The sequence below is a fragment of the Argiope bruennichi genome, chromosome 3, assembly GCF_947563725.1.
Source record: "Argiope bruennichi chromosome 3, qqArgBrue1.1, whole genome shotgun sequence".
Taxonomy (NCBI): Eukaryota; Metazoa; Arthropoda; class Arachnida; order Araneae; family Araneidae; genus Argiope; species Argiope bruennichi.
Window position 1 is genome coordinate 34,611,456 of NC_079153.1, and position 18,219 is coordinate 34,629,674.

Here is an 18,219-nt window from a genome sequence, read left to right on the forward strand (position 1 = left end):
TTTATAATTATAATTATTGTTCAATATCAAATTTTGCTTACAATCAATCGATATGAAGACATCCGAAATATACATTCAAACTATAAATTTAACAAAAAAGCTTTATGCCAGCCAAATATCTATATTTTGATCTCTACATTCGCCATTTATTCGTGTTCTTACCTAAGCTTACAGTTTTATGTGAGAGAAGAAGTCTTTTATTGGAAAGTAAACGAGAATATTTCAGGGAGACTTCTCCCACTACTTTTGTTCGGTATTCATTGGCCACTGTGTCATATATATATATATATATATATATATATATATATATATACAGGGTGTTTATAAAGTCCCGGACCCATTTTGATGTTTAATGACTCATAAAATAATAAAGATATAAACAAACTTATGGCATTTATTGATGGAATAACTCATATATTTTCCTTTTCAGGTTTGAATATTTTTACTTTTGTAAATATCGTCTGCGCGTGTGGTTAATTTCAGATAATTTCATTTTCCAGTCTAAATATCTGTACTTTTCTAAATATTGTCTGCTTATTAATTGCATTTTTCTCTCTTTTGTTTTTGGCAACTATTGCAATGTTATGTTTACTTTTGATATGTTTGTTCTATGTAGTACTTTTGTATGTGATGTTTTATTCGAGCGGATATTAAGGAGAATGCATACACCACAAGAGAAAGCACAGATTTTATGGTGGTTCATAGAAACGAAATCGATAGTGCAAGCACAGAGAAATTTCAGAAGAATTTACCAAAAAGATCCTCCATCCAAAAACAGCATCTTGCGGTGGAAAAAGAATTTTCTAGAAATTGGAAATATCGCAGATAAGAAACGTTCCAGACGTCCTTGCACAAGTGATTTTGACGTTGAGCGTGTCAGAGAGACATTTTTACACAATCCTAGAATATCTGTGAGATCAGCGTTAACAGAATTGGATATGCCAATTTCGACGGTGTACAAGGTTATTAAGAAAAAATTAAGACTGCATGCATACAAAGTTCAAATTGTTCAAGTTTTGGAACCGAACGATGGCGCACATTATGGCCATCCTCCTAACCGAAGTTAGGAGGATGGCCTTTGCAACAGATATGCTAAGGAGGACAGAAGATGCTGCTGATTTTCTGAAGAGCATAATGTTCTCCGATGAAGCATCCTTTCATGTTTCTGGCATTGTTAATCGCCATAATGTGCGCAAATGGCTCTGTGGATGCCGACATGCTTGTCGCTACCTGGCGTGAAATTGACTATCGACTTGATATTCTCCGTGCGACGAAGTGGGCACACGTGGAAGCTCATTGACAAGGGTCATGAAACTTTTTGAGTCTATTTAACCATTTATGTTATTAATTTAAATCTATCCTTATTATTTTATGAGTTATTAAACATCAAAATGGGTCCAGGACTTTATAAACACCCTGTATATATATATATATATATATATATATATATATATATATATATATATATATATATATATATATATATATATATGTAATGGCATTTTTAAATCTAAATTTCTAAATTTTTATCTCAAATTTACGTATGTTAACGTTATTCTAAATTTTTCTAAAATTTAGAATAGTTTTCTCTTATTTCCTATTCCAATTTCCACTTTCTTTTATTTAATTGATTTCTAACATGCGCTTAATAAAACTGCTGATTCCGTAGTTTCCACACGGGAACAAAGGAATAAAAATCCTTTGTATTTACATATTCACTTTACAGAAGTCTCCACTTTCACTTTACATTTTCTACATATTCTTCACTCTACATATTCACTTTACACATTCACTTTAAATATTCACTTAAGATTCCCCGACTTAAATCGTCACATTGCAAAGTGCGCATATCAAAATCTAATAATAAAATCATTGATTGATGTGTTAGTCAAATAGTCGATAATGTGCTATATCATATTTCAAAATAGTCTATAATGTGTTATATCATATATCAAAATAGTCGATTGACATGTTATATCCTATATGTTGTATTAGAGCATTTTATCATATAGACGCCCATCGGCATATTATATTGATGCCTTATCATGTAGAAGCTAACTGACATGTTATACAGATGTGTTGTCAAGTAAATATTATTTAGCATGCCGGCATATAAAACTCTCTTTGTTAAACCGGTAATCTCTAAATAAACCTATGATATAATCTCTTATAAAAGTTGGAAATGAAAAGCAATAAATTAGAAAAAAAGACCCCCCCCCCCTTCTGAGAAAATGATTTTTTTTATTCTGTCACTCCAAACTTCTGATTGAGTCATGATTAACGCATTGAAAGAATCGCAAAGTTGTCTGTCAGTCGATTGAAAAGAATTGGTAGCTTCATTTAATTTATGGGCGAGCCATATCGATCAATAGGCAAATGAATTCTTGTACATTTTTATTCTCTTTGCATCCTTTCCTCGAGGTGCAGTGAAACTAACTGTGCAGAAAATCTTTTGCAGCAGCGAGAACCATATTTCGAACTCTTCTCAGCATTTTATTACCTATAAGTTTTAAAGGACGGAAATTATATCTCTCTTTAGTGTCCCTGATGAAGACATAATCCGGCAGGGCCAAAATGCAGCCAATGGGCTCTAATTGCTCGCCAAAATCCCATTATCCGGGCTCCCACTTACTAAAATAAAGAGGCAATCGGCCCCCAGGACAAATAAATAGTCGAGTCGGAGGCACCCCATAAAGCATCTCTCTGACTATATTTCGTAGCAGTTACACGATGTTTGCCGTGTTTAATGGTCAATCATTGACCAGGCACGACGGAGAGCGTGGATGATAAGAGTTTTATTGGTCATTTGAGAGCGACGACGTGCCATTAACTGTACAAGAGGAGCCCTTTTTCCTTGTCGCTCTCCCCTTTTTAACCGGTGGTTTTTAAATGTCAGCGCATGTTTTTTTATGTGATAGCCTATTCCGATTCTGCCTTATTTATTTATTTTAATTTGATTTTCAATTGAGTTATAGACAAGCGAGGAGTTTGATATTGTGTCACATAAAGAACCACCTGTAGTAGTCTCCTGAAAAGCGTCTCGCATACTCTCTAATAAATGTGACATACCAGCGAATGTCTTGCATTGGCGTACAGTAGTTACGAAATGTTGACTTCTGGCGTGAATTTAGCATTTTTTTACTGAATCTATCGTGATGGTGAGTTATTTGGCGATTAATCCCCACCATGCGTTAATAATAACTAAAAATAGAATTTGTATTTTACTCATGTTTTTCTCAATTGATTGAAACAAAAATTTGATGCAAAACTGCGTTTGTAGTCACAAAATTCCATACCAAATTTGATATATTTAAGTCATTGCGTTTTTGAATTATTGAGTTTACATGTTTCTGAAAGTACAGACCGACAGACAATCAACTTGTAGTTGGATTTGGCTCAAAATTTGACAGGTGTCTATCTACACTATAAATGTTAAATCTCTGGACCGAATTTTATCTCTCTTCCTTTTGTAGTTATCGTATTAATTTATATTCGAATAACTGCACCTCTCTGAACAAATTTTATTCAAAATTTGATAGAATTCCACAAATTTGGTGTTCAGACCAAATTTCAGCCATCTAGCTCAAATCTTTTTTGAGTAATATTTTCACAGGCAGATAGACAGGCAGAACAAACATTTTAGGAAAAATGCGTTTTTTGAACTGAGGAAAGTCTAAAACGCGGTGATTCGTCAAAATCTCGAGTTCGAATTTTTTTTGACGATTACTATACTTTGTCTATACTGCGTATACGAGAAAGTAAAATGATAAGTTTTGAGAAAATGAAAGTGGGTGTTTGCCGTTGAATCACTGAAGAGTACATTTTCATGCTGAACATTGAAGAATCGCAATTTTTAAATACCTGAGCTCTATAATTCATATAAAAATGAAGCATTAAAAAAATGCATTGCAGATGAATTGTATTTAAAATATAAATGATATATATGTAAACATAATTTTTCAGCAGTTGCATGGTCGAAGCGAAGACACTTTTAAATTTTTAACTTCGATTATTTCCATCCCTGGAGGCATAATTTATGTACATGAATAAGTGGTAAGAAATACGTCAGCTCACATGCGACACAAAAACAAAAGAGTGAAAGAGACCGACATTTTTTCCTCAATGGTTTTATACTATGAGATTCTGATAGGGATTTCTTTGGCAAGTGTCGATTTAGGTAAGGGAATTTGGGTATCTTTAAAACAATGTTGCAAACATTAAGGATTTTTATCCCTTTACTCGGAGTGCGAAAACCCATTGATTTCACCAGTTTACAGAGCGCGTGTTGCATTAATTAAATAAAAGAAGTAGGAATTGGATCAGGAAATTTGTGAAAATTTTAGAATGAAGGTAATATGGGTTTAAATTAAGATAAAAATTTGAAAATTAATTAGATTTTAATTTAGATTAAGATATATCATTACACACACACACACACACACACACACACACACACACACACACACACACACACACACACACACACACACACACACACACATATATATATATATATATATATATATATATATATATATATATATATATATATATATATAAAGAAATATTCTTTGAAGAATTCAAAATTAAGAGAAAGATATAATTGTTTGAGGATTATAATATTCTCATGTTACGCCAGTCATAAGCAAAGCTCCTTTCTATGTGATAGAATTATTAGTATGAGATAAAAACATTTAAAGATTTTGTACTGCTGGTATAAGGAATTATTGTATAATACAATTATATAATACAATAATTATATAATACCAGAATAATTATATAATACAATTATTCTGGTGTAATAAAGTTTTTAATGAAGTCAGTTTATGAATTTCATTATGACATATTCTGCGTATCTCATCTAAAATTTAAATGAACTCGTCTTACATTGAATTGTGATTTAAATTTTTTAACCTCCTGTTCCAAGATGCTTGACTTGTATAAGTACCCAATCCATAAATAAACTTTATAATATTAGATCTTATTTTATAAAGAAACTAAATAGAAACCATGGTTCATATATCAATGTAGACAAAATAATATCACCTGTTAGTTGATGTTGTTACTTGTAGTTTGTTTATTTGTAGTTTATTTGCGCATGAGCCGTTACTTGACCATATTGCGCAATTGCATTGTGGTCAAGGAACAGCTTATATTTCTATAAATAAATTTTTAATATCCTTCAGTCATTTTTAATGGTGCTATTACTTTTCTCAACACTTGATTAAAACCGCAACAAGACATGTGCATTCTTGAAATAATTTTACACTAAAAATTATGTCTGTAAAATTTTATACTAATTAGATTTTTATAGCGATATATTAAAACATTAATAATGTATAACAATATAAAAATATTCGTGTGATCGTATCGAGTCCAAACGATCTCATTAAAAAGTAGGTCACTAAAGTATATCGCATTTAAAAAAGGAGAACGGAGCTAATTTAGTTTTCATACAAAACAGATTTTAATTAGATGGACTAGAATGGGAAATCCACTTCAATGGTTGTCTATCACACTTATTTATCTACAGATTTCTGCTGTAAGGATGGAAATTCCACGCAAAAGGGAATAGGAAGGATCGTATGAAAATATAATAATTATTGGAGTAATAAGAATGGGACGAGTTTAAAACTTACGAGATTACAAAATGTGCGTAATATTTTGAGTATTCAAAATTATTTGTAATAAATCAGTTTAATGATCGGAATAATACGTGCGAACTAAAAATTGATAAACATTGTGAATGCCAGAAGCAAAAATGTTGTGGAATCACAAGACGTTGTTTGATCATTCAGTAAAAAAAGCACATTAACTACTTTTTGGATGCTTTTTAGAACTAATTAAAAGACCACCGACCGTTTTCCACGTTTACAACATTAGAAACATTAGCATGAAAACTGAGGCAGAAAGTGTTGGCATTACATCGTTTACCATTTTTCACAATCTTTGCTTTCTTATCTAAAATTTTTTAAATAAAATTATTTTTGTAAATAAATATTATAATAAACAATATCTTTTTTTATCATCAAAAACATATTTTTAAATTAAAATTTAAAAAATCATTGGAGTCAGACGATTTTTAAAACCATCAGTTTTAAAAATCGTCTGGTCTAATGCAAATTTAATTTTCTTTCATTACATTCCTTATATAAGTATTTTAAATTCCGTTCTAAACTACTGAAGTATGAGACGATTTTAATGGACATTTTACAAAATTTTTCATTAAGTTTTCTTAGTATAAAACTAATGAAAAGCGTTGCCAGGAAATATTTAAAAAAATAAAGATATAGCAAAAAAATGAAATAGAGCAGTTAAAAGTTTCATTGTTGCCTGGCAACGGAGTATATATAAATTCCCTCATTTCAAAATCGTCTGCAAAAGTTATTTATTAAATTTTGGAAAAATCGATAAATGGAAGGAAAAAAAAATTGTTACGAAAATGAAAATGATATCTTTGAAAATACAAAATTTTGAATTTTAAGATAGTATAAAAATATTTCTTGCGGAATAATTTCTTACGACGCTACTGAGGAAAAATAGCAAAATTTCGGTTAGTTTCTAAATAGAATATTGAATTTAACTTTTGTACTTTGGAAAGTTGACAATATTATTTCTCTGAATGTAATAAATGTGCAATAAAAATATAAATTCTAATATAATAGATATGCAAATTTTGATTGAATTCCACTCATTAATTTACAAGGAGAGACAGAACATGCATGTAAATGATTTTCATTTGTATTAAGATTGCATGTCGAAATATTATCATGAAAGTCTAAAAAATATCGTCTCATCAATTTATTTTAAGATTATTTTTATATTTTTAATATTATATTTAGTATAGATTATATTTTTTTCTCAAAAAATATAACAAAATCGGTTAACTGCCAATAACTATACCTGGTTTTAAATAATGAAATGTATTCAAAGACTTAAAAAGGACTTTTAGTATGGTAAGAATAAAGGGAAAAAGCAAACAATTCGTTTCATAACGTTTTATGCCAATCATATTTATGTTTTTCAAATTTTTATTGTTTTTTTGAAACCGAAAAATACTTTTATTTATTTAATATATTTTTGTTTTTACTATTGCCATTTGTTTTGGTATTGTTTGAAAGATAGGTTTCTCTGAGTCAAGTAGTGTATATTTTTTAAATATCTTTCTTGATAAATAAAATTTATAAAACAATCTTTATATAACAAACCCTTTTTAATTTCTAGATATTTTTCCTTTTTATATCGGTATTTCAGAGAAGTAAAGGGTAAAATAAATTTAATGAAAATTAATAAAAGAGTATAATTTTTGTGAGTATACTAATATATAATTTCCTGCGTTTTGATTTTAATTTATTAATCATTAATATATATATTACTGTATCTTATAAAGTTTTTTCTTAAATTCACTATCAGATGCTGGCACCAACACGGAATCAAAATTTAATTAAATTAATCGATTAACTGGCAATTTTTGAAAATATTAAATAGCGTATTCTCATTGGGAATAAATAAAAATTAAATTTTAAAATTCGATATCGTTTGGAAGTGGGTATGGATTACATATTTTTTTATATATAAACATAGAACAAATCATGTTAGATAAAAATATATAAAAAGAATATTATCGAATTCCTATATTCCTGATAAATTATAGATCAATTTAACTTCTACAAAAAAGAGTAAGCTCTGTTATTATTAATATTAATATTAAATGGACGCTTACGAGCGGAACGTTTTCGAATATTTCTAATAGATAATACATCTCATGTAGCAAGAAAATAACGCATAATTATGAAACATTATTGGAATAAATTCATAAGAAGAACTAAAATTGATTTAAGATATGTAAAATGTATTCATTGTAATAATGTTCTCTCGACCTTCAACCATTTATGCATGAAACACATTTCATTTGTTAATTTCTAGTTATAACTCTTCTGAAAAATGGCATCACTTTTCTTTCTATTCCAAACGATATGCAAGTCGCAAACGAATAACCGTTAATTTTCTGTAATCTGATTTACGAGATGTCAACGGTCTGCTGACTAATGCTAGGTTACAGGTACGTGTTTTGTTTTATGACTGCAATTAACTAATCATCTGCATTTTTAACTACCTGTAAGAATTCTTTACTAGGCCGTTTACATTAATTTAAGCTATTTAAACTCTTAATTGTTTTTTGTAACATGTTCTTTTTTTTTTTTTTTTTTTTGACTGATGCTGATAGAACAGTAAGGATTGTATTGATATTGTTCATCTTATAAAGAAAAGAAAATAGAGTTTGAAACTTTAAAAAAAAGTTATATGAAATGTTATTTACTTATAAATTTCATTAGTGGTTGTCTATTTACCAAGTTCTACACATTTTTTAATACTTATTTTTATAATAAAAATTCAAAACGACATTAAAATTTATCATTAGTGTCATTTTAAGACATTCATTTAGAAGTTAGAAGCCTATAAAATGTTAATGATAAAATACTTTTTTTTTAAATTTTATAAATTGTTTTTCTTCGAAGTTTTGAAGATGCTGTATAAAAACTGATTTTACACGCTTTTATTTATTTTCATTCATAAATATTTTGTCAGTGATTTCGTATCCACTTCTTGATGTGTTATAGTTCTGAAATTTTATGTAACTGTTTGTTCTCGATGACAGTACAACATTTTAATTTTTTTAAACTTAATTATCAGTTAACTTGCTTTCTATTTTGATTTCATATTAAAGATATCAGTTGATAGTGAATTTGAAAAAGAAGAGTCGACGATTTTACTGTATTTGTGAGAAAGATTGAATATAATTTTATATAAATATATAATTATATATAAAAATATTAAAGATTAAAATATATAGATGAAAGTAAATAAAGGTTTTAAAAACTCGCTTTCATTAATGTTCTAAAATAATCTTTGTCAAATTTTTAGATGTCAAAACAAAATTCCTAAAAACGCACTGAAAATTATTTTCTACAAATATTAAAAAAGAATAATTATCATTAAAAGGAAAGTACCTAAGCATTCATAAAAAATTATAAAATATCTATGTTATAAATTCAATTAATTTTTTTTTTTTTAGTATTCTATTCACCGCTTCATGCTTCTACGATTTTTGTTTTCATCTCCAAGTTTCGCTAAAAAATTATTATATATTTTTTTCGTATACTAATAAAAGCTTGTTTCTAAAAACTTTGTTATTATTTTACCTCTACATACGGGTTAGATGATTGGTTGTCAACTATACAATGGATCTCGACTTAATATGGTTTTGCTTAAATAGATTTTAGTGCCGCGAAAAATTTGACTATAATTTTTTTTGTTCTATCTTTCTGAATTGTTTTACCTTAGATTTTCTCAATTATTTCTAGAAATATTAGAAACCATTTCAATTAACTCTTTTTTAGAGATTTCTAAAAAAGTATAATCAACAAAAGATCATCTGTTTCTTTTATTAATGTATTTTTGTTCTATTTGCATGCATATTAGGAGCTACGAAAAATTTTATCATGCAAAGCTGTGATAGTAGATTATTTTTATACCCCAAAAATGATTGAAAGTTGAAAAAAAAAATTAACCAGACCTGTTTTAAAATCTAGATGTCGAAGCGCTAATCTGTATAACCCCTAATGAATTTTAGGCAATTTTATTTTCATGCCTATTATAGCATACTTGATGGATAGTTTTTTTGCTAATGTAATCAAATCTAATAAGCATCCCCTAATTCTGAGCAAAAAGAGAACCTTTTTCTTTGAGATAATTATTAAAAAGATTATTATTTTATTATGAAAGAGCATTATTTGATCATGAAAGATTATTATTTTTTTATTAAAGAAAATTATTTTATTTCATGCTTTTCCGCCTGAGGCTAAATTTTCGATTTTGCATGCCGAAATTTAAATGCTGTTAAACCTAGATTTTTTTTTTATTGTGTTAAAAAAGCATAAAAATAAATCACATTTATTTTTAATGAGTTATACAATTTATCAAAATGGATATAGTAAAAAGTATCGAATGCCGATTTATTGGCGTTTTAGAGGTCTTTACTTTTTATTGAAAAATGCTTTTAATTTGTATGTATGATGAACTACGTCGAACGGATACACGATGGCTTAGGTATCCCCCCCCCCCCCCGCCCGCGACTGTACGTTGCAAAAAAAGTAATTTTGATACAAAGAGAAAAAAACATGCAACAAAAACTTAATTCTCCAATCTATGAAAAAATGGCGGTCAGTTATTTATCTTATCACGCATCCTGGGGAACGTGATGAAAAGATATAAATTTTGTTGCCAATAGCTCTCGAGCGTGGGAGTTTTTTTTAAAACAGGTGTGTTATTGAAGCAGGTGGTTTTGAGCAGTGACGTCATCGCATTCGCAAGCACTTCTTTGTTTGGGAGAACCAAACAAGGCATAATTTTTTAATATGGAATTTAATATACAAAAGCGAAATGACAAAAGCGTTTTATTTTCGTCTTTTCTTCTAAGAATATAATAGCACTTTGTCTGAATAGTTACTTTTATTTTCCGACAATAAATATGCAGTTCTATATTAATAAATGTCAGGAACATAGGAATTTTTTTTTAAATTTATGAATATATTTCTAAAAAATAATTTAGATATATGGCTAATAACTGTATATCAATATCAAATTGCTTGCATAAACCATATATTTTTACGTAAACGTACCTTAGAAATGTTTTTAAAGAGTTTTGCAATTATGTTTTGTGTATGCATAGTATCCATTCTAATCCTGACTCAGTACTTAATTACAAATCGTTAGGGCGAGGCATACATACATTTACAGTTGGAAAAATACTTTAAATGACTTTAATTGATTAAAACAATATAAAATATAATTATGTACTTCTACAAAAAATTACTAAGTATTTATTTTCGAACTCTTTCTTTAATCCTATTAATTGTATTAAATAAAATATTCTCGACACAATAACATCTCAAGCAAAAAAAGTTCCCTCTTTTGTAATAAAAAAAAAACTGGTCGATCGACTGAAGATTCTTATTGCGTTATTTTATAGCAATCAACGGTCGCTTCAAGGAAGTGTTATGCATTGATTCTTGAAACAACCTTTGAAGGTGATAATTGAAGCTGTACAATTCAGTCAGTTTTAGTCCAAAAGAGGTTTTGTTTTGTCTAGTTTAAAAGGTTTATTTGTCAAGAATATTTTATTAAAGGCGATTAATAGGCCCTAGAAGTTATATAAAAATTAATTTTTTTGAGGGGGGAAGGTCTTGCAATTATTGACTCAAGAGCATCATTTCTCCATATAATGTAAAACATTTTCTCATTTGAACATATGCGCATATTTCTAACGGCTTAGAAGTTGGCTGTTAAGTCACGATTAGATTGAACAACTTATATTTTAAAATTTATTACATATAATTCTTGTTAATTTCCAGATACAAAAATCTTAGCTAAAGAAACAATATTTATTAAAGTGAATATTTTCTTATCAATAAAAAATTTCCTTTTTCTTAAAAATGGAATAAAATATTAAATTTAGAAATATGTAAAACTTGAGTTATAGGATAAAAATGTGGATAAAACAAAATGAAATATTAGGCTAATATTAATCGTTACTTGAATTGTATGTCGTATATAATTTATCAATCATTGTAGTCTGAAAAAAACCTTTAAAATTGTCTAGTGCTACTTAAAATTTAATTTTATGTTGTTCCAATTTTATATTCTGAAGAATTATCTTTTTTGTTTTATTGTTCTTATCAGATCCAGTTATTAATTATTTTTCGTAGATGAGAATTTTTTATTTGATTAAGCAGTTTTCGGTCGATTAAATTATAAGAATTGATTAAATTTTGTCATTTCATTTAGTAAAATCTTTTCTGCTTTCGTAATAATAGATTATTTGTTTGAAACTTCAAAAATTTGAGGTGACGATTTGTTTATCTTTTGTTTTCCGATTGTTAGGTGTTTTTGAATGATTTATAAGATAATTTTATTAATTTGATCACAAATGATAAAATATGATGGTTGTGTTTGATTGTTTGTTATTTTTATTTAACCAATATTTAAAAAAAAAGAATATACACGTTTAAGCAATAATTATTGCATAAACTTACAAAAATTATTGTGAATTATATTACAATTGTCTTTTTATTGAATACTGAGAATCAATTTCGATATTTAGCATTTAAAATTTGCTACATCAACTAAAATATAACTCAATTTATTGTTATTAGAAAATGAAACATTTCTTAAGTTATTGTCCTCATTCTATCTTCATGTATTGAGATTCTATTTGCCAAATTTAGAATTACTAAAGATGTTATTATACTAAAAACATTAAAAATTTAGTAAAATGTGGAAGAAGAAAGTGGATGAATTCCAGTTTTAAATACCCATTTTTTTTCCTTTTATTTCTGGAAATATTTCTTATATGGAAATTATATATATATATATATATATATATATATATATATATATATATATATATATCCTTTTTAGTTTAAAAAATGGGAAATATCATAAAGTATTATAAGCTCCCTTGTTTTCTAACCCCTCCCCCAACTGTTTGCTACTCTGTTTTTCTTCTTTTTTTATGAATAAGATTATTTTGAAGAAAAAGAAAAGCCATTTTATTAAGTTTTTAAAAAATGCTTTCTTTTATTTTTAATTTCTAAATAGTCATCACGGTTTTTATTTTAATTTAAAAGAAAATTCGCAAAATTTTTAATAATTTATTAAAAAAGTTTTTGATTGCTGGTTGTAAATCTATTAACTCTTGTATATCTTGTATTGCCAAAAAAAAAAAATTTTAGTTAATTTTTTTTTCTTTCTCTTTTTTAGGTTGAAATCGGAAACTTTTTTTTATTGTAGAATATCCAGTTAAACGAATCTGGCAATCATTCTGACTTCATGTCTGTCGACCAAGTAAGTACATTAAATTTTATTTCTTTAAAATATTCTTTGTTTCCTTTACTGTTAATTAAAATTCTAAACATGCAGTAAAATTAATAATTATTTTGGTATTTATTAATCTTTTTATCGCATTGAGGTAAAATAAACTTTAGAGAATCCAATGTTGCTTATATCCAATTTATTTTTGATTCTGTTACCATTTAATTAAATTTTTTTTATTATTAACCAGGTAATATTTATCTTTTATTTTGAAATAAATTAATGTTTTATATTTCTTTCAAAGTTAATAATCAGATTTTCTTTTGGCATTTCTTTGTTCCTTTCAATGTTTTTTCATAATTTTTCATATATATTTGTAATAAACAGGTTGCATATTCTAATCGTTACCTATAGCTAATTTCCAAACCTTTTCAAGAAATGTGTTTGATTCCTGTTGAAAAAAAAATATTAAATTACATAAAGTATTGTATAGTAAGTTTGAATAAATAATAACATTTTACTTTTTTCGGTCCTTTTACCCATATCTAGAATAATATTGGAAATCTGGACATAAAACAAAGGAAATTCTTCCACTTTTCTGCTACCAAAACTGACCGAATTATGAAGTTATGGGTGCCATTATTTTAGATCATTTCAACGGTCACTTAGTGAACAGCTCGCTAATCGATGGGCCCACTAAGGAATCTGCTGTCACTTATTGGCCTAAAATAATAAAATTAAAAGTTTCATAATTCAGTGCATTTTTACGCAAAAGAATGATTTTTGTTTCTAATGCTGGTGTGTATCAAGAATATTTTACTGAATGTAACAAAGAAGAGAGAAATTTTGACAATTCGACATATATATATATATATATATATATAAACAATTAGTAATAAAAACAAAGTTTATAGGGAAAAAATTAAACCAAATAAAATAAGAATCCGGCCTGAAGATTTTCTCAAGGGTCACACTCAGGCAGGGATTTTTTGAGAGGAATCCAGACTAATTTGTCCAACAGTATTGACTCCTCGTGACCTGAAAATCCCCTGAAATTAGGCCTAAGAGATACACCATTTTTACAGAAAAGAAACAAAACAATAAATTAAAAGAATACGACCACTAATAAGCAAAAATACAATAACATAAAATAACCATATAATAACTCTCATAACCAATTATGAAAACAAAAAGGAAAGTACATATCTGCAGCAGGCAAAAATTTTCCTTTTACATAAGCTATCCCATTTTTGTTTCCCGCGCCCTGTTTTTTTGTTTTTGTGTTTGCTAACGCCATTCGAGGTAAAAAGGTTTTAGGGTTAAGGTTTTTATTCCATTCCGGGAGGCATAATCTATGTACCAGCAAGAAGCGACAAGGTACATCATTTCACAGAACGACACAAAAGATAAAAGAGCCAACGAAATATTTATCCTCGATGATTATATACTGTGAGATTTTGATAGGGATTTATGTGCACTTGTCGACTTAGGTAAGGGAATTATAGGGATCTTTTAAAAGAATTGGTTTAGATCGTCAAATTTTTATCCCTTCTCTCGGAATGTGGGAACTTGTCGATTTCAGCAATTTTAGATCTCGTGTAGCATTAATTAAATAAAAAAAAGTGGAATTGGATCAGGAAATAAGAGAATATTTTAGAATGAAGTTAATATGGGCTGAATTAAGCCAAAAATTAGGAAATTAATTAGGGTTTTATTTAAATTTAGAGATATCATTACATATATATATGATATATTATTGTTGTTGAAATTTGTTATTAGTCCACCATTTTAATGGATATCCTGCATATTTGTTGCATAATTTGGTAGTTTTCATGGTTATACATAATAGTACACAGTATTACCGTCGCGCAACGATGCATTGTTCTGTGAACCTCTCAATTTGTTACATTTTATAATCTGTAAGAACGAAAGCTAATAAGTATAAAAAAAATAAAAATAAAGGATGTTTCTTTTCTGAAGATTCTACCCCCATCGTATTCTATTCGTAGCCGAATCCAAGAAAATCACGGAATAATCCACGCAACTAACTAGACTTTACGGAAGTGGGATCAGTTGAAAAGATCCCTCTGGCGAACAAGCACTAAACTAAAAAAAGATAACGAGAAAATAAAAACATGAGAGTGAGTTGACAAGAGATAAAAAATGAAGTCGAATAAAATGCTGTTCGGGAGCTAGTGCAACAGGTGGTACTTTGATGTTAAAAAAACGCGATTTGATCACCTGCCTCATTATTTTAAATATATTGTTACGATATTATTAAATGTTCGTCTAAGTGGGGTTTGAATTTTGGAGTCGCTGAAAAAAAAATATCTGTGTTCAATGCGAATAAGCAAAAATAATTCAGTAAAACCTTTTAGCACAAATTATTGTATAAAAAAAATAATAAATATATTTGATTCCTTTTTGTTATCTTTAATCAATTACTTACCCCTTTTTTGTATATATAAATTCTTTGGAATGCAAATCTGTTTTTGATTCATAAATTGAGTCAAAGAATATTATTGAAAATTCGATTGGAAAAAGTTAAATTTCTTGATCTTTCTTTCTTTAACTTTTTAATGAGATGGCATGTTTTTATTTTAATCCATATAAATACATAAAAAGATATTTCATATACTTAAGCATTGTAAGATATTTTTAATGATTTTCTGCTTTAACATAATTGGCAATATAAATATCAAAAATTCTTTCATTTTAATATACGAGTCAGACACGTAATAGCACACGAAAAAGTTGTTGGAAAACCTTATACTATTATAATCAGTTTTGTTTTTATAAAACAGCATAATCTTTAGCTTTTGATAAAAAATCAAATAGCGAAATATCTAAACGAAATAATTATTTATTCTTTTTAGAGTTATTTTATCCCATATAAATTTTAAAACTTTAAATAGTAAATTTATATTTTTGTGAAGATTGTATAACGTTCGTAAAAGTAAAAAGATTAATTTTTAAATGTTGGCAATTTAATCAGGCAATTTATTTTTCAATAACAATTGATTCTTGAAATAAAAACTGGAGGTAAAAAATGTTTTTCGAATTTTATTTAAAAATTATTTTTAATAATTATTTTAAGGTATTTAATAATTATTTTATATTTATATATATTATTTTAATTAACATCTCAAAATATTTTTTTTTTATTTTTTAAACTGAAAAAAAAAATTGTAAAATGCGCTACTAGATAAGCGAATGCCTGAGAACTGTCATGCGTATAATAACTTTTCACTTTGTGAGTTTTTCATATTTCTGTGCTCATATTTCAGTTTGTTTCACATTTCTCATGTCAATCAAAAAAGTAATTTTTATTCGGCTTAGAAACATATTAAAACAATAGTAGAAAAAAAATCTTATTTCTTATGGGAACAAAGCACACGCAGCCAGCGTAAAAAAATGTTGCAAACGAATTAGTCATTACACATTTAATGCTTAATTTTTTTTATGAGTTAAGTAATAAAATCAGTGTAGTTGAAATCGAGAGACAAACCATAAAATATTTATTACTTGAAAATTCACTTGGAAAATAAAAGATTAAATTTATTTCCCAGTTTTAAAGCTATTAAGCAGTTTTGCACTGTAAAATTTTTAAACATTAAACTCTTTAATGATACCGAAATCCTATTTTACGATTTGGAATTAGTTAACATTTTACTGCGAAGTCGCGTTAACAGATGGAAGTAATTTTAATTTGCCCGAAGCTTCTAATATTGCTACTTCAACTTTTCCCAGGGGTGTTGTTGATGAAACTGAATGCGGAAATTCAAAAGTTGCATTTAGTTCTAACTATATTACAAGAAGAAATAGTTAAACGGAAAATATTTTCCGAAACATTTCTGTCTTTTTCGTTTTCCTTAATGTTGTAATATACGTATCAAATCAAAATGCTGGATTTTACATTCATTATTGGGTTGAAGAAAATTAAGATTTGTAAAATATTTTTCTTAAAAGATGTGTAACAATTGATGGCTACTATTGAATTATTGCTTGATTATGGCTGATTCTAATACTTTAACGGAAATAGCAGAAACCACGTCCAAAGTAAGTCATAGTTTTTTTCAGTTTGTTTATTTATTTTTAAATGATAAATTATATAATATAATATTTTTAATACCAAAGAGGCAGAAGTATTTCTATAAATCAGTCTCAAGATTTGATTGTTTACACTTATAAAATAAAATGTCGGTTTCCATGTGTGTGTACGTGTATTTGTACAAAATTGTCTACCACACTTATAGATATGAAATTTCGAACAAAGGTAATTCTCGTAGTGATTCAAACGCATTTAGTAACCCGCATTTTGAAATTTAACGTCAAAAATTTTAATATAAATTAAGAAAATGATTTGATATTTTGCATTATTTTCGAGAATATTCTCTCATATTTATTAGTAGTATCGGTTCTAATGGCTGTAAAAAATAAATCAGTAAATTATTTGAGAGAGTAAACAATTGTCGTTCTAAAGAAATTAATTTTGTATCGCCATCCTAATTTACTAAATTTGAGAATGTTTTTTTTTAATAGACACTTTTGCTGAAAAATTTTAAGAAAGAATTGAAAATAATACTCTTGTATCCGACATTTTTATTTTGTTACCTTTTTTTTTCCAAATATGTTTTTACAGTCATTTATTTTTCTCTGATTATTCCTTGTCTTCATCTAATCAATTATTTCTGATATCAATACAAGAACAATCCAAGTACTTTATTTCAGTGACCTGTAATTAAATGATTTTTTTATGAGTTCAAAAATTTTATTCTCTAATATAAAGCAGAAATTTCGGTTCCGCTGGTAGAAATTTTACTTTCTCTCTGATTCAGCAAAGAGATAAATCTTCTTTTTTATTAACTGATCTTCATTTTCAGTTATTTATTTCGATTTTAATCGTCTGCGTTTCATCAGACGATATCATTATTAGAAAGAGAAAAAAAACCATTGTAAAGTAATTATTTTTTATCGTTTCATTTTATGTTATTATGATTAAGATTTCCCTGACTTTTATCATGACATGGTAAACACTATGCGTGGTTTAGCAGTAAGTAAAGACTAGAAAAAATAAAACTAACTTTTCTTTTATATTAATTTCCCTTATAAAAAATTGACAATATTGTTTAAAATGAAAAGTTACAAGTTTTAATGTATGCTATTAGATGATTTTTTTTAACCTAAAAGTGTTAACATCAGGAAGTTATAATGTTGTAAATATTTTTTAGGTTATTTTGCTTAAAGATCACGCATACAAACTGTGGAAATAAGTTAGTTGGCAAAATAATTTTTTCCTTTTCCAGCCAAATAATGCTTCTTGGCATCTCGTAGTCATCTATGCAT

At 27.4% G+C, this 18,219-nt stretch overlaps 1 protein-coding gene across 1 annotated transcript in view; it reads left to right on the forward strand.

Annotated features, from left to right (window-relative positions):
- Positions 1-18,219, forward strand: part of LOC129963563 (thymocyte selection-associated high mobility group box protein TOX-like) — a 115,884-nt gene that overhangs the window by 26,722 nt on the left and 70,943 nt on the right. Inside the window, exon 2 of the mRNA XM_056078023.1 lies at positions 12,823-12,906. Within this exon, the coding sequence (XP_055933998.1) occupies positions 12,892-12,906 (15 nt within the window). The 5' untranslated portion in view covers positions 12,823-12,891. The remainder of the gene's footprint in view (positions 1-12,822; positions 12,907-18,219) is intronic.